The 23,731-nt window shown below is 41.2% G+C and overlaps 4 protein-coding genes across 7 annotated transcripts in view; all 4 read left to right on the plus strand.

The window, feature by feature from the left end:
• Window positions 1-3,765, plus strand: part of ttll6 (tubulin tyrosine ligase-like family, member 6) — a 22,964-nt gene extending 19,199 nt beyond the window's left edge. For all 3 annotated transcript variants that reach the window (XM_031759411.2, XM_031759413.2, XM_031759415.2), the window contains exons 14-16: window positions 31-87; window positions 862-1,000; window positions 1,642-3,765. In XM_031759411.2, the coding sequence (XP_031615271.1) occupies window positions 31-87; window positions 862-1,000; window positions 1,642-1,856 (411 nt within the window). In that variant the 3' untranslated portion in view covers window positions 1,857-3,765. The remainder of the gene's footprint in view (window positions 1-30; window positions 88-861; window positions 1,001-1,641) is intronic.
• A 609-nt stretch (window positions 3,766-4,374) lies between these two features.
• LOC116335647 (homeobox protein Hox-D3) lies at window positions 4,375-23,731 on the plus strand. Of its 2 annotated transcripts, none has more exons than XM_039615972.1 (3): window positions 4,375-4,471; window positions 21,776-22,158; window positions 23,107-23,731. In XM_039615972.1, the coding sequence occupies exons 1-3, from the start codon at window positions 4,452-4,454 to the stop codon at window positions 23,697-23,699; spliced, it is 996 nt and encodes a 331-aa protein (XP_039471906.1). In that variant the 5' UTR covers window positions 4,375-4,451; the 3' UTR covers window positions 23,700-23,731. The 2 variants fall into 2 exon arrangements, with proteins under 2 accessions (XP_039471906.1, XP_031615256.2); XM_031759396.2 differs by lacking the exon at window positions 4,375-4,471 and adding an exon at window positions 17,004-17,456.
• Window positions 5,949-8,901, plus strand: hoxb6b (homeobox B6b). The gene is made up of 2 exons (XM_031759372.2): window positions 5,949-7,179; window positions 8,027-8,901. Exons 1-2 carry the CDS (start codon window positions 6,729-6,731, stop codon window positions 8,281-8,283), a joined length of 708 nt encoding a protein of 235 aa, XP_031615232.1. The 5' UTR covers window positions 5,949-6,728; the 3' UTR covers window positions 8,284-8,901.
• Window positions 9,398-11,637, plus strand: hoxb5b (homeobox B5b). The gene is made up of 2 exons (XM_031759370.2): window positions 9,398-10,180; window positions 10,611-11,637. The coding sequence occupies exons 1-2, from the start codon at window positions 9,547-9,549 to the stop codon at window positions 10,856-10,858; spliced, it is 882 nt and encodes a 293-aa protein (XP_031615230.1). The 5' UTR covers window positions 9,398-9,546; the 3' UTR covers window positions 10,859-11,637.

A 23,731-nucleotide genomic window follows, 5' to 3' on the forward strand; every position in this document is an offset into this window, starting at 1 on the left:
ACAGTTGCCATCCTCCTTTTTTTATTTCAGTTGGATTCACTGACGCATTTTTCTCAAAGGACTAAAGAGCAGGACATACCTGTGCAGGTACTCTCCAGCCAAATTAATCCACTGCTCTTCTTTCTTTATTTTAAATCAGTGCTCATTAACTTAAGAAATTAATCATGTCAGCTGCCCTGCCTCTTTAACTTTGAACTTTAATAGGTGGTCAGCCTTTCCTCCTCAGTCTTAATAGAGAATTAAAGGAAAAAGAACATTTTCTATGATTGTTTTGTACCTTCTTATTCCTCACCAGGACTGCAACAGCAGTTATTTTCACTGCTTATTTTCAGTTTTTAATTTAAAGATTAATTTATTTGTCAGTGTATAAAAATATTAAAAAGAACACTTTTAGTTTATTATTATATATGATTAAAAAAAACAGCAAATTATCATTTATGAGCAGCCTGAACCAGTGAAAATGTTTTATTTTTACTCTTAAAATAATTAATAATTGATTAAAATCCATGATAATTAATGTTCTTTTGAGCAACAAGTTGATTTAATCCATTATTCTCTGCATGTCTGCTTGTACATAGTTTTATTCAGGCTTTGCTCTGGATTATGAGTCAAAGACACGTTTTCCCCGGCATGCAAAGCTCAGGTTGTTTGTAAATTTGATGGTTTTTACCTCTGAAAGTGAAGAAATCCAAATGCATCAGCATCAGCAGTGGTTTGAATATATAAACAGCCCAAAATAGTCATCAGAGGAGAATGAATGAAGTGGGTTAACAGTTCATAACCCTCACTGATAATTCGCTGCACTGAATGATCATTATGGCACAGAATTTAAACGGCATCGTTTTATTGCTGTGTTTGCAGCAGCTCGGGTCCGTCATGACTCAGCAGCGTTTGCTCCGGCCCACTGTACACCGCAGCTGCCCGAACGGCGAGTCCAAGAGCCACGGCAGAGCAGGAGAAATACGCCGGATCGTCAGCCCCCAGCAGGCGTCCTGGCCAGGTAAACATACTGAGATCTCAGGTCAGCCACAGAGAGGTAATGCTGGCTCATTTTCAGCCTAACAGCCAGCTCCTGCAGGCTTTTCTCTCAGTATCCTGCTTCCTGTTTACTGAGTGTAAGGAGTCTTTGGTACGACTGTAACACTGGAGATATATAAATAAAACTGAATTTAATGTCTTTTCCCCTCCTGCTGTTTTCTGTTTTCTGAAACATGAATATCACTTGAAGAAAATGTAGAAATACATTTTTTTTAATCACCAAAAATGCATAAAAAATTAAAATACACGGGAGAAGTGTTTAAATCTACATAAAATTACCATCTACCATTAAAATTACCATGAAAATATTAAAACATTTATTTACTGTGTCCCATTTTGTTTTTTTTAACATTTTTATGAATAAATAATCAGGCTGTGCTATTATTTTAGGAAAATCTGTTGGTGTTATTTCATTTGCAATAATTTCCACACACATAATTAAAACATCAGAAAACACAGTGGGCTCTTGTGGAAATGGTAATAGCATCTATACAGAGATTTTTTTTTTAATATGTTAACTATTCAGAGTGGGGTTTTGTGTGTGTGTGTGTGTGTGTGTGTGTGTGTGTGTCTCAGACTTCTTCTTCTTTCTTCTGTTTTCAGTCAGCGGCTCTCTGAGCAGCTTCTACACCGACGCCCGGTCCCGTCCCGGCATCCCGACCATAAACTACATCTCCAAAGGAGGCCCTCGATGCACCAACGACGTGTCCCACGACCCCGACGCCCTGCGCAGCCTGCTCGTCATCTCCACATGCGTCCCGCTGCTCCGGAGGCCTGGCTTCCCTCACAGAGCGACCCAGCACGGTAAAGGGCACTGAGGGCAGCGGGACCGCCGACCTCACGAAGCCCCTCCGAGTCCAGACCTGCTGCTCTCACCTCACACTGAAGCTGCTCCACAGAGAAAATAATTTTTTTATATAAAAAGCCTTGAAGAGAGAAAATTCAGAAATACACGGTGCCTTTGATGGACATTGATGTTTGTATATAGCTTTTATACCTGCAAACCAGCTGCCTGCCACTGAATGAGCTCCAGCAAAGCCCAAACAGCATTACATCTTTTTTTTAAAAAAATACTGACTCTGTGTGCTCAGATTTATCCATTAAATCTAACCTGATGCATAAATCTGAGATAGATGTTTAATATTTTGCTCTGAGGATGAATTATTTTAAACAGAGTGCCAAAATAAAAGCACGCTGGGTTAACATAATATTGAAATCTTTTACTCTGGAAGAAAAAAAATGTGGTTCTAATAAACTCACTGATTTATATGAACATAAACTGGCTCAGCTAAACTGAAACTATTAAAGGTTCATTATTTAATATTAAATTTAGTTTGAAAAGCTTCACACTGGGGGACATTAAGGATAAAAGCCAGCTGCTCTCATGTTTGTGCAGTCAAGTATTGAAAATAACTTTATTTGCGCTGATGATCAATAAAATGCCTTTTTTTTTCCCCAAGTGATTTAGTTTAATCGTCTTTATTGTCACTTTCTGCAAAAAATAAGATAAGACTTTTTAAAATTAATAAATATTCTTTCTGTGATTACACTTTAACACATTATTTTCTAAATAGTTTTAAAGTTTTTTTTGATGGTGATTGCCTCCTTTCGTCTTGACGGTTTTCAGATAAGAGGCCATAAAGTTTTACAGCTTCTCTGGATCCGGTTTCTTTGTAGCTGGCTGACAGCAAGGCACCAATAAACTAAAAAAAGAGAAAAAGATCAAATACGCTGAGAAAATATTCGATATTATTTTAAAATGTGAGGAAGTGTTTTCATTATTGATAAATATAAATATCGAGTCCACTTGCATTATAAAGCGCCTGAGCTGTTTTCTGCGAGCTCCTGTGAAACTCGGGGATCTACAGACGAATTTATTTAATTATAATTATATTTATCTTTCCAAAAAAATGTAAAATCTGGGGGGTAAATTTAGGAGCTAATAAAGGATTAAACTATGGCCTAAATAAGACGATACCTGTGGAACTGTTGGGGTTTTTTTTGTTTGTTTTTTTTAATTTTAGACTTTAATGCAATGAAAACGTTAATTCATATGTTTTAACATTTTGTGTTTAAATCCCAGATTACATTTTAATGAAAAAGCGCCATTATATTGGACTTTCCGTCTCTTTGAGGGGGGGAAATGAAAGCGATGGGGAGAATGTTTTGTATTTCAGGAATTTATGGTTTTATTGCGTCTATAAATGTCGGAAATCCTCTCTGGCAGTGAAAAACACCAGAATACCGACTGAAATAAGACTTAAAAAAAAAACAACAACAAATCAAATCGGAAATGACTCATTAGAAACAACAAGAAAAAAGATGAAATTAAATTTAAATTTTAAGGCCCAAACGAGGGAAAGTTTAATTCTGAAGTTGGGCTGTTTCAAGTTTTTCTGACCTTAAAATCCGCCTCAGGATGGCAGTTAAGCTCATTCCCATCTTTGGCCAATTTGATCTGAAGGAATTTCCCCGCATTTGGAGAGATTATAATAGTCTTAATGCAAATAATCTTCACGCCTGGAGCCTTTTTATTTTAGAAAAATAAGAAGACTCAATCACCGGCGTCTGCGGTTTGGAGATTACATGATTATTTTTTCCTGAAAGTGACAAATTTGACGAAACGCAGGAGGAAGGACTGGAGCCAGATTCACTTCCTGTTATTTGATTTGAATTTTTGGGTACGCGAATAAGACCACCGCCGTGGTTAGCGATCAATAAGAAGCTACAAACCTTTCCCGAACCAGATGGATCAGAACCGAGAGCGCATCCTTCCCCGCAGAACACCCTCACACCTCCTCTTGACCCTTTTCTACCCTATTCACGCAAAATTTAAACATTTCATTCTTTGGGAGAAAATAAAGATGGCGGTGAGGAAAGCGCGTCCAAAGCACAAAAACGGCCGCTGTTTATGAAAATTTACAACTTTGCCTTGGAAGTTTACGACTCGCCTGGCTCGGGGATTGGTTGCTGAGGGGTCATGTGGACAGCAGGAATGGGAACTTATTTCCCATGAGGTTATATTGCAGCTGCTGTTTTCCAACCGCTCGTTCACTTAACACTTACTAACACAAGCTTTTTCTGGGCTCTTTGCATGTGCAGTGCGTGTGTGGAGTGTTGGTAAGAACAGCCGCTCGCGGTTTCGTGCGTAATTCCCCCCCTCTCCCTAAAAAAAAAAAAAAAAAAAAAAAAAAGTAGGCGATGGAGGCTCTGCGCAATTCCTGCGCCGTGCGCGCCTCGTTAATGTGGCTGTACTTGTGTGGCTTTATGTTCGTGAAAATGAGGGATCACCACACTCCTGGAATAGTGGGATTACTTTCATGAAATCACTTAAGCAAAGTGGGGATTTTTTTTCTTTGTGGGGCTGACAGGAAGCGAAGAGGAGCTGCTGCGGAGTGGCACCCACACTGGAAATGACGGATTATCAACAAAGGTAAGGGCACCATGTTTCTGATATTCCTGCTGGTGCTGCTGCTGCCGTTTCACTGTCACTGCAGGCCTGATGTTTACAAAGCTGGAAACGGGGAGATCTGTCTTTAAGAAAGGGAAATTACCCTCTCCAAAGCATCTTATTATTCCGCTTGCGCTGTTTGTGCTATTCACAACCAGTTGCTGCCCTCTCTGTTTAACCCCTGAGGTGCTGCAATTCCTTCACACGCCAAATATTTTCCCTAAAATGGTGAAAAAAGACACTTTTGCCGAGTCTGAGGCCTGCTGGCGACTGGTGTTGTATAACCAGGTGGCTTCAGGCCAGGCAAGCTTGACTTTGATGATGATGATGATGATGATGATGGTACAGGGCCTGTGCTACAGCTGAGTCATGTTTTTCTTGGGGGTAAAAAACAAAAAGATCTCCGGCTACACGTTTTTCACTCTGCTGATTGATTTATTCGGATTATTGTAATTTATTTTTGTGCTTTTATTCAGAAGAAATCGATTTATGCTGATATTGCGCACCGTGTCCTAGTTGTATCTTTTCGCCTTTCTGCTTTTTCCCCCCTCACATTTTTTGATGTTGCTTTAAACAAATATTCGCTCTGATGCATCCTCGTCCTGATTTTGCACAAAACGTGGAGTCAATAATCACCGCTGCTCTCTTTTATCGATTTATTTTCTATTTCCGGCGCCTCTGCAGGCTGTTCGGCGTCCTGTTTGATGCTGGGAGTTTATTGCTGAGGCCATAACGTGACGGGAAAACACGGGATTGCCTCTTTGTTAGTCAGTGTTTCTCCAAATGTCCAGCAGCTGTCCAGCACCGGGCTTCAGGGACTGCGGCCTGGCGGAGAGGCGCCAATCCAGCTAAAGATTAAGATTTGATTTAATCTCAATTCTGATCTAAATACTGAAATATAAAATGTTTTCAAAGCAGACATGACGCAAACAGAAAATCTGTGGGTCAAGGGCGCAAAATCAAAGACAAGAGGAGGATTATTCATTAATGATTATTATTTTTTTTCCTCCCTCTATGAAGCTCTAATACAATTTATGCGTTTTATACTCACGTTAGAATACTTTTAAAAACTGCTTTTTTCTGGCTTTTATTCAGAGCTATTGGCTTTTTTTAAGGCAAACTAACTGAAAAGAAGGCAATATAGAATAATTTATTATAAATGCATTTTCCTTTCTTTTTGAATGAAATTCTGCAAACTTTACATTTCGAAAAGCGATTTAGCTTCAGAATGGAAGCAAAATTTGTATTTTATTAATTATAACAATCAATCAATAAGAGTTAAATGATGCACATAGAAGAAAAACACAGAAGACTAATAATAGTTGCGTTAATTTCCCTCCTTGTTTGCTCTTAAATACAAATTAGTTCATGGGTGAAAACAAAGAAACGAAAAGCAGGCTCCAGGCACCTGAGACGTCTTTCAACCCTTCATACTTACCAGTTTTTTTTTCTAAGTGTGAAATTGTTGTCCACTTCATCATGGTGTGTTAACGTGATGATGATGATGATGATGATGATTATGATGATCCTGAGTGCCGGCGCGTGTCCTCCCCGCTGCTCTCTGCACGTCTTCGTGGACTTCAGTCAGTCAGAGTTGAATCAGGATGAGGTCTCACCTTCGAAGAGTGAAATATATGCATCACTGACGCAGTGTTCTTGCGTCCATGTGGATCAGTTAGTGCTCGTTTTAAAGGGTTTACTGGCAGCAGAGTTTTATTCCAGACTTTGTTGGCTTTAGTGAATTATTAAAGGAGATTGAAGTGAAGGTTAGAGGCTGAGCGAGACTCAGGCTGTGCGTAAATGTTTTGCTTTTTTGCTTTTTTGCTTTTTTTGCACCGTGTGTTTGTGTGTGACAGAGTGTGGGAGAGAGAGTGGGCTGAATTGCATGAAACAGGGGTTATATTTAGGCTTTTTTAAAAAAGTATAAATATATTTCTATGAGTCTTCGCATCTGTGTGAGCGTGTGCGCGAGCGACAAGCTCGAGCGCTTCATTTCGATTCACCGGGGACTCCTGCGCGCAACAAGAGCCCCCCATGGGTGCAATAGTGCAAGCACAGACGGCGGTGATTGGCCAGAGGTTGATCAGATGGTACACTTCCCCTCTGTATTCAGTGGCACCTCACAACCCCCCCTTTCAGCAAAAACCAAATCTCCGATAAAGTAATGGCAAAACCACTTGGACTATAAAAGACAACAAATCATATTCCTCCGGAGTATATACACCCCGTTGTCCACCCAATGAGTTCCTATTTTGTTAACTCAACTTTTCCCGTGTCTCTGCCGGGAGGACAGGACTCTCTCCTGGGTCAGATACCGCTTTATTCCTCGGGATACACCGATCCGTTAAGACACTACTCCAACGCGGCCACATATGGAGCAGCCAACATGCAGGAGAAGGTTTACCCGGCGTCTTACTACCAGCAGACGGGCGCAGCGGCCGCGGCCATCTACGGCCGGGCCGGCGGCGGAGCGCCCTGCGACTACAACCCGGTCGGGACTTTCTACAAGGACGCGGAGGGCTCGTGCGCTTTCTCGAGCCGCGAGGACCAGCCGCTGTTTGTCACTCAGGAGCATCAGCAGCGCAAAGCGGAGTGCCCGGAGCAAGCTGTCAGCATGAGCAGCAGCATCGACGACAAGTCGTCCACGCTGATCTACCCGTGGATGCAGAGGATGAACGCCTGCTCCGCCGGTGAGTACCCACGGCCGTTAGAGGAGGCTACCTGCCAGGTGTGGAAAGCCTTTCAGGTCATTGCGAGCAGCACAGCGCGCGGAGACAGAGCCGAGCGGGAAGTTTGTGTTTTTTGGCGATTGCACGCGGAGATTCGTGCGCCTTCGGGGCTTTTGGCTACTACTACATCATCAACAAAACACAGGCACGGGCTCCATACCCGCGCGCACACATACACATACACTAAGTTGCGCGCACGCACGCACACGCACGAACTCAGTGGGCCTACACCACCCGAGCTTCAACACAAGAGCTCCCAGCTCGCGTCACTTGGCCCCTTTGTGGATTTTTTAACGCGCTTTTTGGCTAAAAAACTTGATTTAACGTCCCAAACACGAACAAAAAAATATGAATTTCACTGCAAATTAAAGGAGAAAGCAAGCCTGGCTCTGACTGCACGTGCACAATGTGTGCTTTAGATGACACAAGAGAGCCAGTGCATCATTTATTATACAGAGACTGCGCTGTACTAATGACACTTTTCTGAAAGGCTTACTGTAACAGGCGCCATGTGGGAAGTTTAAGAGATATAATGGGACTACTATCGTAATATGACATATATATGTGTGTATATATATATTTAAAAACAAACAAACAAGATACATCTGCACCTACAGAAAGGAGAAAATATAAAATAAAAACATACATTTTGATTTTTTTCGGACTTTTGCGCAGAACGATTTTATTTTATTTTATTATTTGTATTTACTTAATTATTTAATTTGGATGCATCACTGCACACAGTGAGTGCGTTTTCCTCCCGCACTTAACATTTAATTATTAACACATGACTTCATTTTCATTGCAGGCCCGTTTGGCAGCAGCGGCCGCAGGGGCCGACAGACCTACACCCGCTACCAGACTCTGGAGCTGGAGAAGGAGTTCCACTTTAACCGCTACCTGACCAGGAGGCGCCGGATAGAGATCTCCCACGCCCTGTGCCTGACGGAGAGACAGATCAAAATCTGGTTTCAGAACCGCAGGATGAAGTGGAAAAAGGAGAACAAACTCCTCAACCCCTCAAAGACGCCCGAGGAGGAGGAACAGGCGGAGAAAAAGAGCTAAAAGGACACTTAAATTCAAATCAAATAAAATAAAAGGCATGTGTGTGTGTGTATGTGCACACTCCTGACATAAAAAAATAATGTATTATTCCTTTGTAGATACAAAGTGCTGCCAAATCACATGTTAGAGACGTGTAGAGTTTATTCCAGTATCTGCACAGTGACTGTGTCCGCATTAGGTTAAAAATCAGAAACCAGGTCCTCCTCTGTTTGTCCTGTGTGTGCTCGTGCGTTTATTTAGGGGACTATGCAAAAAAAACAAACAAATAAAATCAAAAAATTTAAAAAAAAAAAAAATCCACCAAAATGTAAATAATTTTTAGTGTTTGGTTCATGTTGTTACCTCATGATCGTGTAGGCCTACTGAGTTCCTTTCTTTGTTTAAATTTTGATTTTATTTTGACATTAAAAGAGGAGTTTTCGTCCTTTTAACTGTACATCCTGTGGCTGTGGTCGCTCTGTGATAGTCTGTAGGCTTGTTTTGTGCCATTAAAAAAAAGAAAAGAAAGAAATTTGTACAGATGTTACATGTTATTTATTGTTGTCTTCGATGCACATCTGGATATTGTGTGCAATATTTTGTTTAGGAAATTGTACATAGAAATAAAGGCTTTTTGATGTATATTGGAAATTCTGGTTGTCTATTATTATTATTTGTGCGAATATTACTAGCAGTAGCGGTGGTATTAATAGTTTTAGTAGTAATGGTAGTGGTTCAGCGTCTGCTCAGGTTCTTAAGCCACAATAAAATCATATAAAACGCGCGTAGAAGTGAAAATTTTTCCCTTTTTTGGATACTTTTGGGTAAAGTGCGCGAGTGTGGCTGACAGCTCGCTGTTTTGTGCTACCTGAGCCTTTTGTGGCCTGCGTTATGAGTGTTACATAAATGATGGATGACTCCGGGGGCCCTGACAGCGAGTCCCGGCGGGGTGCTACCGCAGCTGTCCGGAAGATGGCGCTCTCTGCCTGCGCGGCTCTCGGGGCGCAGCGGGGAGGCACCATTGACTGGAGCCCTAACGACCATTATTTCGTCATCATTTGTAACCATGGAGCATGAATTACCTCTTGAAGTCATCAGTGAGGATTTACGACTGGTCAACAAAGGCACGTGATTCCCGAACGCTCTCCCATATTTGGCCGCATACCTGGCAAAGTACAGTAGGGCTTCATTGCTTATAATTCATGATTGCATCCATAAATCGTGCAAGCACACAGGATTATAGCGACAAAGATCTACAAATCGAGGCTTTAAAAATCCAAGCAAATGAGCTCTTACTTTGTAAACTCGTTCTCAGGGCGCTATCCAAATGGCTCCGACTATCAGTTACTAAATTATGGGACTAACGGCGCTGTGAGCGGCTCCTTCAGAGACCCTGGCACCATGCACTCCGGGTCTTTCGGCTACAACTACAATGGCATGGACCTAACCGTGAACCGCACCAACACCGGCGGCCACTTCGGGGCTGTGAGGGAGGATGCCCGGGGATTTGGGGCGGACGCCCGCTACAGACAGACGCCCAACTGCTCGCTGTCGTCTCCAGACCCGGTGCCGCCGCCGCCGCCGTCGTGCGCCACAGCCAGCCGGGAGCCGCTGGAACTAAAAAGCCCCTCTCCTCCCTCTGACCGGAGCGCGACCTCGGGCGGCAGCAGCCTCAACAAAAGCAACAGCGCTCATTTCACGGAGATAGAGGACGCCACGGTCGCCTCCGAGAGCGAGGAGGGCGCGCACAGCAGCGGCGGCGGAGGCGGCGGAGGCTCCTCCGGCACGGCACCGCGGGCGCAGCAGCAGCAGCAGCAACAGCACCAGGAGCCCAACGCCACCTCCTCCACTCCCACAGCAAACGACTGCCAAACGCCACAAATATTCCCGTGGATGCGGAAGCTGCACATAAGCCATGGTAGATTTCCACCTCTCTTAATATTTAGTTTTGAAGGCTGTCACGCTGACGGTGTGCCATAAATCTGTCAGGTGTTGCATGAGTGCGCAGGCTGGCGTGGAAGGAAGAATTTAGGGGCAGAATCAGTAAGAAAAAAAATCTTTGTGGGGTTGTTTGCTTTAAATGCCGCTGGAGCCCGGAGGAGGTGTGGGGTGTAGTGAGCTGTGCTGGCCCAGAGCTGCAGAGGGAAGGCTGATTGTTGTGTTGTGTTATGTGTCGTGTTGGTTGCATGCTTCCACCCATTTCATGCTGTGTGACCCCCCCTCTCCGTCCATTAAATCACAGTGAAAAGCCCCCCCATATTAAAAAAAGGAGAAAAGACAGAAAAGAAAGTGTAGTTGTTGGTGTGCAGTGCGGTTGCTAATTTTCTGGATTTTCTGTAAAATTGTAGATATGACTGGACCTGATGGGAAAAGGGCCCGAACTGCGTACACCCGCTACCAGACGCTAGAGCTGGAGAAAGAGTTTCACTTCAATAGGTACCTAACCAGACGGCGGAGGATAGAGATAGCCCACGCCCTGTGTCTTTCCGAAAGACAGATCAAAATCTGGTTTCAGAACCGCAGGATGAAGTGGAAGAAGGACAATAAACTGAAAAGCATGAGCCTCGTAACGGGAGGGAGCGCCTTCCACAACTGAATAACTTTTTGGTGGAGTTAAAAAAAAAACAGAAAGAAAGAAAAAAAAGAAAAACATAATAAGTTAAAAAAAGAGAATCCATGAGTACTGTAAAGCTATTTAAAGCGCAGCACCTTCCAGCATGCCATTGTGATAGAAAAAGAAGTATTCTGTGGTCTTAAAATGCCATTTTTAGTTCACTGTTGTTGTAGCTTAGATGTGGAAAATAAGATGTAAATATCGCAGGGCTGGGGAGTATCTGTCCATCTTTCCTCTCTCTTTCTGTCTCTTTCTGTCTTTCTCTTGAAGGTGTTTCAACTTGAGCTCTTTATTGTAACTTCTCCGCGGTCTAACAGGAGTAAATTCATTGTACAGTAAAAACAAAACAACACACGTTTAAAAAAAAAGGAAAAGAAGAAGAAGAAGTTTCCAAACCACATGCTGCTCTTCATTGAATGTAATGTATTCCGGGGGCCATTCAAAGCGCTTTAGTGTAACTTTTACTGCTATTTTGATGGTTAACTTGTGGCCAAGATCCATAAACTTTCAAGCCAATGTGTAGCTCTAGGATATTTTGTGCATCTGTTATTATTATTATTATAATAATTATTATTATTACTATTGTTTAGGACTAATTATGAGCAATGCAAATGTATTCAACCTGTCAATGTGATAAATTTTTAGTGCAAAGGGTTATTCTGTGGATAGGCAGTGATGTAAGCTTTTTTCTCCAATAAGCTTTTTGTATTTGTAAGTGAACTCATAGCGCTTGAAAATAAAGTTTCTCTCAATTGCTTTGAGCGTGTCTCGACTGTCTCATCGATTAGAATAAAAACAGATTAGGTTTTTCTTTTTAAAAAAAAGAAGACAGGTCATATTTAAGTGGAGATGCGCAACTTTTTCTGTGTGTGCGTGCGTGTGTATGTGAGTGCGCGTGTGTGTGTGTGTGTGTGGCTGCTTTTCACCCGAATTAAACTTATTAATGATTAACCTGAAGGATTTGTTAAAATGTCACACACACAAACAAGATTTCGGGTCAATTTTTGACGCATTGTTTTTGGCGCAGACACAGTGAAAAAGAAGACTTTTTAAACACTTACCTCTCTGCAGCGAGATGTTTGCCATGTGGGAAAATATGTTGCTGATAAAATCCACCATTTTTTAAAAAAAAAGAGGGAGTAAAGCTTTGGCTTTACAGGTATATAGGCAAGGCTGAAGTTGGTAAAAATCCCCCTTACCAAAGATTGTATAGGCCTATATTACTTACAGACTGTGAAAAGTCACGTGAGGTCCATAAAGTTGGTTTTATGGTTTTGGGGAGTAGACAATGTACTATATAATTCACAACCTTGAATGAAAGTGACGGCTTAACTGCGTGGATGGGACTGCAAAGGCTGGACTGGGGAAGGAAGTGGTGTCCACTCATGTTTAGTTAGTTTAAGCTGCTGCGCGAAAACTTCCAATAACTGTTACGCATTAAAAGAGTGTGGCTGCTAAAATGTTAATTTAAAAACAGTCTAAATATTAAGATTTAATTGCGCAAATTTTAGTTCTGAGTTTGAGCCACAGAGCCACATTTTAACACTGAGTATTTGTCACTTTTATTATGAAAATCCTAAACGTTTTGCTGTTTGAACATCCTCATTTAGAGGCCCCTGTTTCTGCTCAGCGTGGACACATACTGGCAGATTTTCATACTTAAAAGAAAGTAATCCAAAGTTTCTTTTTCAAACACAAGCTGATTTTTTTAGGAGGGGAAATAAAATCTTCTGAAGGCTAATGAGAGGCTTTATAGAGCTGCCATGCAAAAACGAACTTGAGCGAGGTCCTGGAGTGATTTATCCGAATCTGTCAAGTCACCGAGCGGCCAAAGGTGAAGTCTCGGACAACTCCGAGCTGGACACAGGCTTCACTGACTTTACATAAAGAAAAGCCAGGCTATGTGGGACCTGGAGTGCATTGTCTAGCGGCCACTAATAAAACATAATGATATTATGTGCAGGAAAGCAAAAGACTGCAAGAGACTTCCGCAATATTTCCAAAAGTATTTCCAAACTCATTTCAGGTTTAAGAAAAAAAAGAGTAAAAAAGTAGTGGTGGGCTATATGGGTCCCAGACATTTTCCACATATTCATAACTATTAAGTGGCAATTTAGCCAGCGTAATGAGTATTGCATATTGATAGGGGTAATCTGTACCCGGATCTCATGCATAATTCATGGCGGCGGGGATCATCGCTGGGTCAGGAGACGGTAGAGACTGCAGCCCGCAGATGCGTCAGGAGGAAGACTTTGCACTGTCACCGCCGAGGCTCAGGAGCGCAATAACCTGGTGCTTTTGCACAGGAGAGAAGAGGCTTTAATGCTTATATTTCTCATATTTTTCACAGTTTATAATCAGGGTTTCAATCACTCCAAAGCAGCTGCGTAAAATTAGCAGAATCCAGCTCCACTTTGCGCTTTTGTTTGCGAGAAAACTGAGTTTAAAAAATGTGGCGATGCACGCTGAGTTATATATCTCCTATTTATATTTACAGAATTTAGAATTTAGCACAAATATTCAGGTCTGGTTTTAAAATCAGCGAATAGAAATATTTTTTTAAAATGTTGTATACTAATAACAGAGAGCGTAAGGAGTTTGTATTTTTTTGCACATAAATATTAAAATCAGCCAGTCAGTGTGAACGATTTTAATCAAAATCATAAAATGCATGAAACCACCTTGAACATTTTTGTTTGTATGGGTGCTCAACATCTGGCAGGCTGTGTGTGACTTCACTGCTGCTGCTGTTTGTTTGTTTGTGCCCGTGAGGTGTCTGTAATGAGGCGGCTGTGCCAGCAGAGGGCGCCTCAGACCGAGCAGGCTGATGATGGATGAGGTTTCTCTCTGGGGTTTTTGCCTCCAGCTCGAGCTCTTATCATCAGGGGCATGTAGGTTACAGAGAAGAACAGAGAAAAAGACGAGCTTTGTTTATCTGTTATCTCTTTCGGTTTGATCAGGTCGAGTGGAGGGAAACACATTTAATCCTGCGCTCTCTGAGCTGGGAGTGAAGCTGCTTTTTGATTTAAAAAAATAAAAGGTTTGGTTCATTTTTCTTTAAGTTAGCTGGACAGGAAATAATCAGACTGACTTCATGTACTTTGTACTAGAGTTAGTTTGTGTTATGCTGTAATCTGTATTCCATGTTAACCCAAAGGTGTTAAGGCCTTTTTTACTGCACCATTTTTATCTGCTTCTAATTAAAAATGTGACGTATTTAAGATCCCAAACCTTTTATAAGGTTTTATAAAGTGTTTTAAAAATTACTTTCTTAATATCAAACTTCTCCTTTGTTTTTTTTGTTTAAATAACTTTTTAAAGCTCAAACGTGTTAAATTATTTTACATTTTACAGCAAAATAAGAGAAAAAAGCACATTTCTGCACCAGAACTTATCTTTTTCTTCCTTCTTCTGCCGTTAATAACCCCATGGCCTCTCATGCTTACCTTATGACCCCTCTGGGGTCACACAATAACCTTCAATTAGGAAACACTGCCCTAAGCCAGCTGTGTGTCATGTAGTTACACATTTTAAGATGCTTTAATGTCAGTTGATGACCTTGCAGGATTTCTAGATGTGAGTTCAAACTTCTAATGGAGGACTCTTTGTAATCTTTTGGTATTTACTCTGATTTGAGTGTCTGAGTTTCTCGAAAAGGACTCTGTAGCCTCTGACGGTGACGTGCACTTGGTCATATCACTGTTATAAATGCTCGTAATGTTGAAGTCTTACTTCTTATTAGAGAAAGACAGCCATGAGGTCACTGCAGCTGTAAAACATTGTCCAAACTCAAACCTCTGTGGGCATATTTTACAAAAATGTTTAGAGTTGGTGGCTTTCTAGCTAATAGTTAATAAATCATTAAGTTACTCTTATAGATTTATTATAAACCATAAATAATAACGTTTGGGTGTTAGGGCTGTAGAAGCTCCTTCGGGCTGGTTACAAGAACTGAGTGGATATTTTTTAGAAACTCCATACAGATGTTATGGACACAAAATCCATTTATTAACAACTTGTTAGCGTGTTTAACTGCAGACCTACCATCAGAACCCATTTATTAATAACTTATTAACATTTATATCTCCTGACCTGATTTATCAAACCCTTTATTATTTGCACATTTCCATCTATAGTCACATTTTTGGCAGTTAAACACGTTTATTAATGAGTAAAGAAACCCTTATAACTCCAGGTGCTGTAGTCAATACTCCTTATTAACTTATATAATCACAAATACATTTAAAAATTGCATTCTTAGTGATTTACCTCCTTTTTTATGACTTATTGCTTAGTACTGTTACTTTGAAACATCAATAAGTGCAGATTTGGTCACTTGGTGAACGGGTTATCAAAACACCATTTCAATGACTTATTCACATCCATGACTGCATGTGTTTGCTTTAAATGAATCTTAATAACCTTTTTATGTTTATAACTGGATACCTGATGTATTAAACCTCTAAGTGTTTGCACATCTCCATTTATAATCACATTCTTGGCAGTTTAACACCTTTATTAATGACATATAATCAGTTATAACTGCAGGTATTGTGGTTAATACTCCTTACTAATGACATTGTTGTTACTTTACCCTTTAAAAAAACATATTAAAGTGTATAACTGCAGATTTTTAAACTAAAAGTATTTTAATAATGTAGTAACATAAACAGTTGTTATGTCCAACCTTCTTCTAATGATGGCGTTCATCATTTAAAAGCTCAAACTTCTGACTAATTTATATATGCAACCAGAACGGGTTATTATGAGCCCATATTAATAACTTATTAACTTTTATATCTGTTTTTAATGACTCGGTTGAATGTATAATGTGTTGTATCACATCGCTTGTCTCAATATTCTTATTATTGCAATTTTTATTATTTTAAAAAAAATTGAAAACATCTTATTCATGACTTAATAACAGCTGCAGGTATTTGCATTCAGCAAATTCTAATAACCTTCTTTAAATCTGGAAAGCTGAGATATTAAACCTCTTATTAATTTCTCATTTGCATTTATAATTCAATTCTTGGAAATTAACCTACCTCATCAACAAGATATAAACAGTTACAACTGCAGATTTTCATACAGTAATACCTTTTTGGCATTAATAGCAATAAACTTTATTTTCAAACTTTCTTTTAAAAACTATTCTTATCTATAAATGCATTTATAAGTTCTTTTAACTTAAGACTTATTTTTGTGCATAAATTCCAGCAACATGCGTCAACCTTTATAAATATAAAAACATGTTGTTGTTGTTGTTGTTGTTTTAAATAATAACAGCATATCTGGCTGTCAAACTGAATGACTTGTTGATAATTAAGTCTTTATCAGTAAGTCAGTAACATTAATAATTGCAGACTGCATGTATTAAATTTCTTGTAATTGAAGACCTTGTAGTTTAAACACTTCCATATTACATATAACTAAATATTTTATAAATGAAGCCTTTTATTAATAGCTTGTTAACCTGATTTTCATCTTTATCTATTTAACCTGTAATTAATGAATTATTAACATTTGTACAGTACATTTTTTTTATTTCAACCTTTTATTAATAAGTTACTAATACTAAAAACTGCAGACTGCATGTATTAATCCTCTTTATTTGTGGCTTATTAACATTTAACATGCTGCTCCATGTCTTCAACCTTTGATAAATTACTTGTTAATGACTTATCAAAATCTATAAAGCATTTAATGTGTCTTTAATAGCCTGTTACATACATGACATACATGGATTTCCAGTATGAGATAGGGATAAACATCATAAACCCAGGGGATTTTTCACAATCTGGCATTTTTTTTTCTTATTGATGACTTAAACAAATCAATAATATTTATTAATCACTAATGAAGCCTTTACTATAACTTATGAAGGGTTTTTTTTGTATTAGAAATAACTGAATGTCCAGAAATATCCAGTGTCACGGTTCGCAAAGTGAAAAGATCATGTTTAGATCTGATTTTTAAATTAGCTGACTTCATTCTTCCAGGCTTTTGTCCAAACGCCTGCAGAGACGGAGGATCTGTCACCTATATCCACCCTGTAGATCCGAATTTGTGTAAATACAGCAGCAGCCACAAATTCGCATCTTGGGGAGTATGTAGATGATGACACATCACCTAGAAGGGAAGAAAAACATTCATCTAGAAGACAGAAAATTTCTTTCTGTTTGTGTATCAGTGCAACATGAGCGCTATATTTGATATTTTGTGCTGGTGTGTGTGATTTTTTTTTTCTTTAGAGCTGCAGGCCTTCTGCACAGTTTGGCTGGCTGTTTTCTCTCCTCTTTCCTCCCTTTTAGCGCCTCATTGTTGGGGAGGGTGGAGGGTAAAGAATATGACATCTGGGAAAGTTGCCGGACGAGCCTTCAATGTGGGCATTGTTCCGCACATCATTTGTCACGTCTCCTTTTCACTGCCACTGTCCGTATAGTCGAGGAGGAGTTGTAGTTTGCAGCCAAGGGGAAATGTGAGGAGGAGAACCTCAAACAAACATTTCCAACGGACCGGACTGGATGGAGAACCCGGCCTGGTGAGGAAAAGCATGAGGCTCCGGAGAAGGAAAAAAGTAAGTTCACCAAAGTTGGATTTTACGCATCGCAGTGTGAGTTTGATTAAAGTTTTCGGGAGTAACGCGGTTATATTTAGCATTTATAAGCAGCAAAGGCAACCAATGAATCAAATGCGAAGACAGGAGGAGGTTTATTAATGCACATTATTTTTTAAAAATCCTCCCGTAAAGACACATTATATATTGCGTAACATCTGTTCAGCCTGAGCTGTGCAGCTGTTGACAATTACCCAAACAAACACTTATACATATATATCTGCTGTTTGTTTACTGCTTATAGATGCCAAACAACATTTTTAAATCACGGTTATTTATGAGTATTTGTTTGCTTATCGACTCGCTCATGTTGCCTGCGTGGGGAATCAAGCCTCTGCCACCGCCGATTCAAGAGAATTAATTCGGGGCAATAAATCCCCTCCTCTGCGCACACGTGGTTCCTGCAGCTAATTGACAGGAGCGGTTGCAGTGCGCTGCATTTGTCAGCAGGCCTGCAGACTGAGTGGAGGGCGGCTGGAGGTGGAGGTGGTGGGGGTATGTGGAGGGTGTGTGTGTGTCCATCAAACACCAGACAGAAGAAGAAGAAGAAGAGAGAGAAGACGATGAGGAAGATCGCGAGTGATGGGCGTAAAGTGCAGCTCGGGGATGTTGTCATACATGAGTGATAACGACATTCCACGATGATCAAACCTATTTGTATTTATATTTATGGTGCATGCATTTATTCAGTGCAAACTGACTTATCAGGTCAGTCCATCTGCACCTCCACCCCCCACCCCCCAGCTCACACACACACACACACACACACACACACACACACACACACACACACACACACACACACACACACACACACACACAGCCTCCACCTCTCATATATCAGAGGGCAGTTTTTGTCTAAACAGCGCACTTATTGCTGATTTTTCTTTGTGTGTTTATGGCGCTTTTTATAGGCTCTCAGGAGGATTTATGTTTATATGTGCACCTGTGTGCACCTGCAGTGCTTTACTCAAGTATTTCTGTCTACTTTCACTACATTTCAAAAGCAAATATTTGCTATTATTTCTCTGATAACTTTGCAGAATAACAATAATTGTGTTAATGCCTCCTATTATATGTTAACAGAATAAAAAACTTTTTTTTATTGTGCTATAACCATATGTGTAACATTAAAGTAATGCTTGCACTTCAATGCACCATCAGTTATAATCCGGTATTTTTATTCTTCCTATGCCATCAGAATGATTTTTGGCTTTGGAATTCTGTTTGATAATCACACGATAATTCTAACTGGCATCATCTTTTCTTTCTCAAAGACACACATTAGGGTTAGACCTTACTTTGGGCACCTTTGATGGTAATACTTTGCACTTTAGCACAAAGGGGTTAAGCAGGGTAGCTGCATGCTTGTTGTTAAGCACTTATTTCTGAGGACTAAATCTCAGAAATTCAGTGCCACACAAATTGCAGCTTCGACTGATGGGAATGTCTTAGCACAAAGGCAGCTTGTAGTTGAACCTTCCAGGGCTATAAGCTACATCTGGTGGGATTCATCAGCATACATGGAGAGCTGTACAGCTGTTCAAGCAGACGGTACTCGGCAGACTTTCAGCGCTGACCAAAGCCACAAAAAACCCTACATGTGGGGCACAGAGTATGTTTTGCAAGACTGAAATTTTGATAATTAACTATCCAAATTTTAGCCGGGATAGGCTCAAGACCCTGAATTGGAGAAGAAGGAGAAAATTCAACTTAAACAAAATAAACCAAAACTAATCATATGGAGCTGATCGTGTGAAGGGCAAGTGTGATGTTTCATTCAAGTGCATTCAATCACCTGTGACTCTCAGCAGGGATGCATGAATCAACACATTTCCTGGTAAACTACAGCCAATCAAAATGTGGAAAATCGTGGTGGTGGTGGTGGGGGGGTTCTGATCACCGTGTAGTACTGCACGCATGCACAGGAAATGTCATGTCTTCTGTATGTTTTTAACGTTTTGGAGCAAAAACAACACATCACGCTTCTTTCTCCTTCTGCTAAATTCCACTTTTAATGTTTATTTTAATTCAGTCTTTGTTTAATCAGTAAAATGTGACTCGTGGAGCATAAATCTGGTTTCTCAGAGCGTTCTGGCCAAATATAGGAAGCAGTTTAATCAACGGTGATTGCACAAAATAACTGCACCAGTGTGCGTGAGGTAAATCAGACCTTTTGGACATAAGGCCCACCGCTGCCATGAGACATTTATGTGGCACGCATCAAAGATCAAAGACGTCCATTTGCATTAATTAACGCCACTGAGTTAAATATTACCCTCAAGAGCCAATCAAAGAGATCGAGCAAAACGTGAAGACGAGAGATCAAAGCACCGCCAATCGATCCGCTGCAGCGGTCACCAAAAACCAAAGCCAGCACAAGCCAGGCCTCGTTACAAGTTTTTCTTTTCGTTTTTAATGGATGCTGCTGTGCTGACCGCGGTCTGTCTCCACTTTGGTGCTTTGAAATGAACCTGTCTGATCTCTCTTTTAAATTAAGGAAGAAAGGATCCATTACGCAAAGAATGCATTTGGTATATAAAGACTAAACACTGATAGCTTTCTTTGGCTGAGTAATTTATGGCATCTCTGGCATCGGTCCTGAGCTGGATGTCTGAATTTATTGTTACAGCAGCTGGACGACTTCCCAGGATTGTTTAAACAAGACGTGACTGCCTGTGTGTTCATAGAAGTGTGATTTTTCTGCGCCCCGAAAGCTTCGCGGTGAAATTAAAAACTGGTAGCCTTTGGGTGTTTTTAATGCATGACAGTAGTGGTGGTGGAGGTGGGAAGCATCTCCTTAACAGGCCATTTTCCTTATCTAAATCTACTTCAAATCGACTTCAGTGCCAAAAATATTTCAGCTCTCCCTGCCCTCTGCTGAGCCATCTTAATGTTTCTGGGTTTTCATTCTGCTCTAATTGCCGTAGAAACGTAGAGGAAGTCAATTTGCCATATAGAAAGGCGTAAAAATCCCCTTTCTTATCTTTATCGCAGGCCTATTACCATACATGAAACTGAGCCTGCACGATCAGCAGAAAGGCTTTCTTTTTACGCGCACACACACACACACACACACACACACACACACACACACACACACACACACACACACACACACACACACACACACGCTGATCCTGTGTGCAGAAATGCAACGCAGGGCGGTCTGCAGCTGCAGAAACACTGTCCACTCCTTCACCACTCAAAGCCACGTCGCGTGCACCTTAACGCACGAGAGCCGCGTGCTTCTGCTGGGATTATTCACTAATCCGGGAGGTTTTCCAAAGGTGAGAGGAGCCGGTGTGTTTTGTTTGCGTGCAGGATTGTTTCAGCAGCGGAATGAATGTAGGTTGTGAAGGTAAGGCAGCCGAGCTGTTGTGCCGCGGACTGGGTTATGTGTCTTTATGATTTACGAGCCCGACTCCAGCCGCGGTTCAACCAGAGTTCATAAAGCTGCATGCCTCCAGTCTTATTCTCCCTCTCTCCCTCTCTTCCTTGCTCACTCCCTCTCCTCATCCTTAAAACTGCGCCTTTAATAATTTCATTCTCTTTAATTTTGGAAGAAAAGTGAATTAAATTTAATTGCCCGAGAAGATGCGCATAAACCAGCCGCGGCGCACAAAGCACTTTTCTTTTATTTCGCGTTTAATTGATGAGTTTTTCTTAGCAAACTGTGATGTAACGTTTAATTTTTTTCCCCTTAAAAAATGCCCAACGCAGGGCTATCCATTAACTGAACAAAGGCTGCTATTTATTAGCAGTCATATAGGCCTAATTTAATTTCCCGCAGCACCACTGAAAGCATGAATAAAAACACTGTTATTTGCTATATTTGTATTTAATATATGGTTTTATATTTTAGCTATTTATATCTGTCAATTAGTATTATTTTTTTCTCTTTCCCTGAATCTGAATCAAACAAAAGACTGCCTCCAATAAAGCTGCCCCTTTAATACTCTGCAATCCTTATATATTGCTTATGCTACTTACATAATTAAATGACAATAAAAGGGATTTGTAGGCCACTGAGGTCCATATTAATTGCAAAGGGTGAACAAGAGGATAATAATTGAATTTCTGCAGAGATTTTACAGGATTATCCTCCACTTGGTGGTTTTTTTTTCTTTCTTTCTCCAGCACACTCTTCATTCTGCGTCGCCTCTCTGGCTTGGAGAGGCTTGCTATTCATGTCAGCATACTATTGAGTTGATAAGATGGATCATTTAGTCTCCTCCCTGATTCTGTCTCCGTCTTTTTTCTTTGCTGGATCCTCTCAGGCCAAGAAGCCCTCGGCTCTGTGGAAACCTGCCATGTGACATTTGGCTGCCAGCGCTTCGCCACAAGGTCAAAAAGGGAGGGGAGGAAAGGAGGGGGAGGGGGAGGAGGGGACCCTGTGCACGTTTAATGGAAATGCAGAAAACCAGCAGCGCTTCACACAGCATCCACCATCATCACCATCACCACCGTGACCTCTTCAGCGAGTCTCCGGATGGTGTGAGCGGCTTTGAGGGCGCTCAGCAGCAAGTGGAGGCGTCTGAGCATGGCATGTTTCCCCGGAGGTCAAAGCAGCAAAACCCAAAGTTTGCAATGAGCAGAAAGATTTTCCCCTGGATGAAAGAGTCCAGACACTCAGATCAGAAACCCGGGAGGAGAGTCGCAGGTCTGTATGACATGAACCAGGAGCAGCAGAGGATTTTAAATGAAGCCGTTTCCACTCATTTTCCCTTCAACATAGCTCCTAATGTAGCGTATATTCCCTACAGTTCAGCATTAAAGCTGCAATCAGGCATGCGAGGGGAAGGCCCCGGCTCAGGATTTAGGATGACATTTATTTTAAGAATAATACAGACCAAGCAATATAATTTAATTTCACATGTCATGTTTATTACATAGAAAAATATTCAGATTTAATCGATTTTGGGGGACAGACGAAGCCGAGAGTAACAGGACACAGACAGAATGACTCATCAGCGCAGAAATGCTGCTTATTAAAACAGGAAACACACAGACATAGACGGACCTCCTTCATTTAAACTCACCTTTGTATTCTTTGTAATTATCTTCCACTTTAAACAAAGTTTCTCTGAGCCTAAATCAGAGACTTTCGTGATTTATGACAGACAAAATATTTAAATAAAAGGCATAAGACAGTCAAATGTCTACACACACACAAATAATAATAATAAAAAAAACATCCTTGAAACAGACTTCTAGCAGACTTCTAACACAAACTCATTACCTTAACTGTATGCATTTTTAGCCTCGGAACATCCAGACTTTGCCCTTTAGCACATGCGTACTAACTTGCGCACAGAGCACCAGAGGCACCGCGAAGCTGTAGTAACGTTATGTGTCCTCTGCGCTGCTCCTTTATTCTGTTCTACTGTTGATTTTATTTATTGATTAAACTTTAATTTGCTGTTTTTACTTTTGATGTTTTACGCAAAGCTTTGGGTTTTGTTTTTTTTATATAATCGGGGGGAATCATAGGAAGAGGGTCAGCTAATGAGACATACGACTAAAACTAAAAGATGTGCAAACTTAAAGAGTTATTGAAGGGGAAGCTTCTAATTTGATCACGTTCCCGTGCACGTTATTGTCTCTACAGACTGCCCCGTGAACGAGAAGAGTCCAAGCAGCGCGACCCCGGCCTCCAAGCGAACGCGCACCGCGTACACAAGCGCGCAACTGGTGGAGCTGGAGAAGGAGTTCCACTTCAGCCGCTACCTGTGTAGGCCGAGGCGCGTGGAGATGGCCGGCCTGCTCAACCTTCACGAGAGGCAGATCAAGATCTGGTTCCAGAACCGGAGGATGAAGCAGAAAAAGGACCAGCGAGGTCAGGGCCTCCCTGCAGCCATCACCACCTCCTCCTGCTCGCCCTCGTCCTCCCCCTCCGCCCCGGGAAGCCCCACTCTGTCGAGCCTGGGTTATGTCCATCTGGGAGGGGATTACCAACCGGCTTCCCCTCCGCTCAGGCCCCAGCAGCAGGAGCAGCAGCCTGCGTACCCGGCAAACTACTCTAAATATCCAGTTTCAGGCTTCACGCACGGCCCGCAGTTTGATGTGCAGTACAGCACACACACCAGCTCACACACACCAAACCCCAACCTGCGAGGAAACGACCTGAGCGGCTCGTATTTCTCACAGAGCTGCAGTCCTCAGGAAAGAATCATGCAAGCTCCCAAACTGACCCACCTGTAGCGCACGGTGTGGATTTATAAAGAAGCGCACTA

The sequence above is a fragment of the Oreochromis aureus genome, linkage group 8 (genome assembly GCF_013358895.1).
Source record: "Oreochromis aureus strain Israel breed Guangdong linkage group 8, ZZ_aureus, whole genome shotgun sequence".
NCBI classification, from domain to species: Eukaryota; Metazoa; Chordata; class Actinopteri; order Cichliformes; family Cichlidae; genus Oreochromis; species Oreochromis aureus.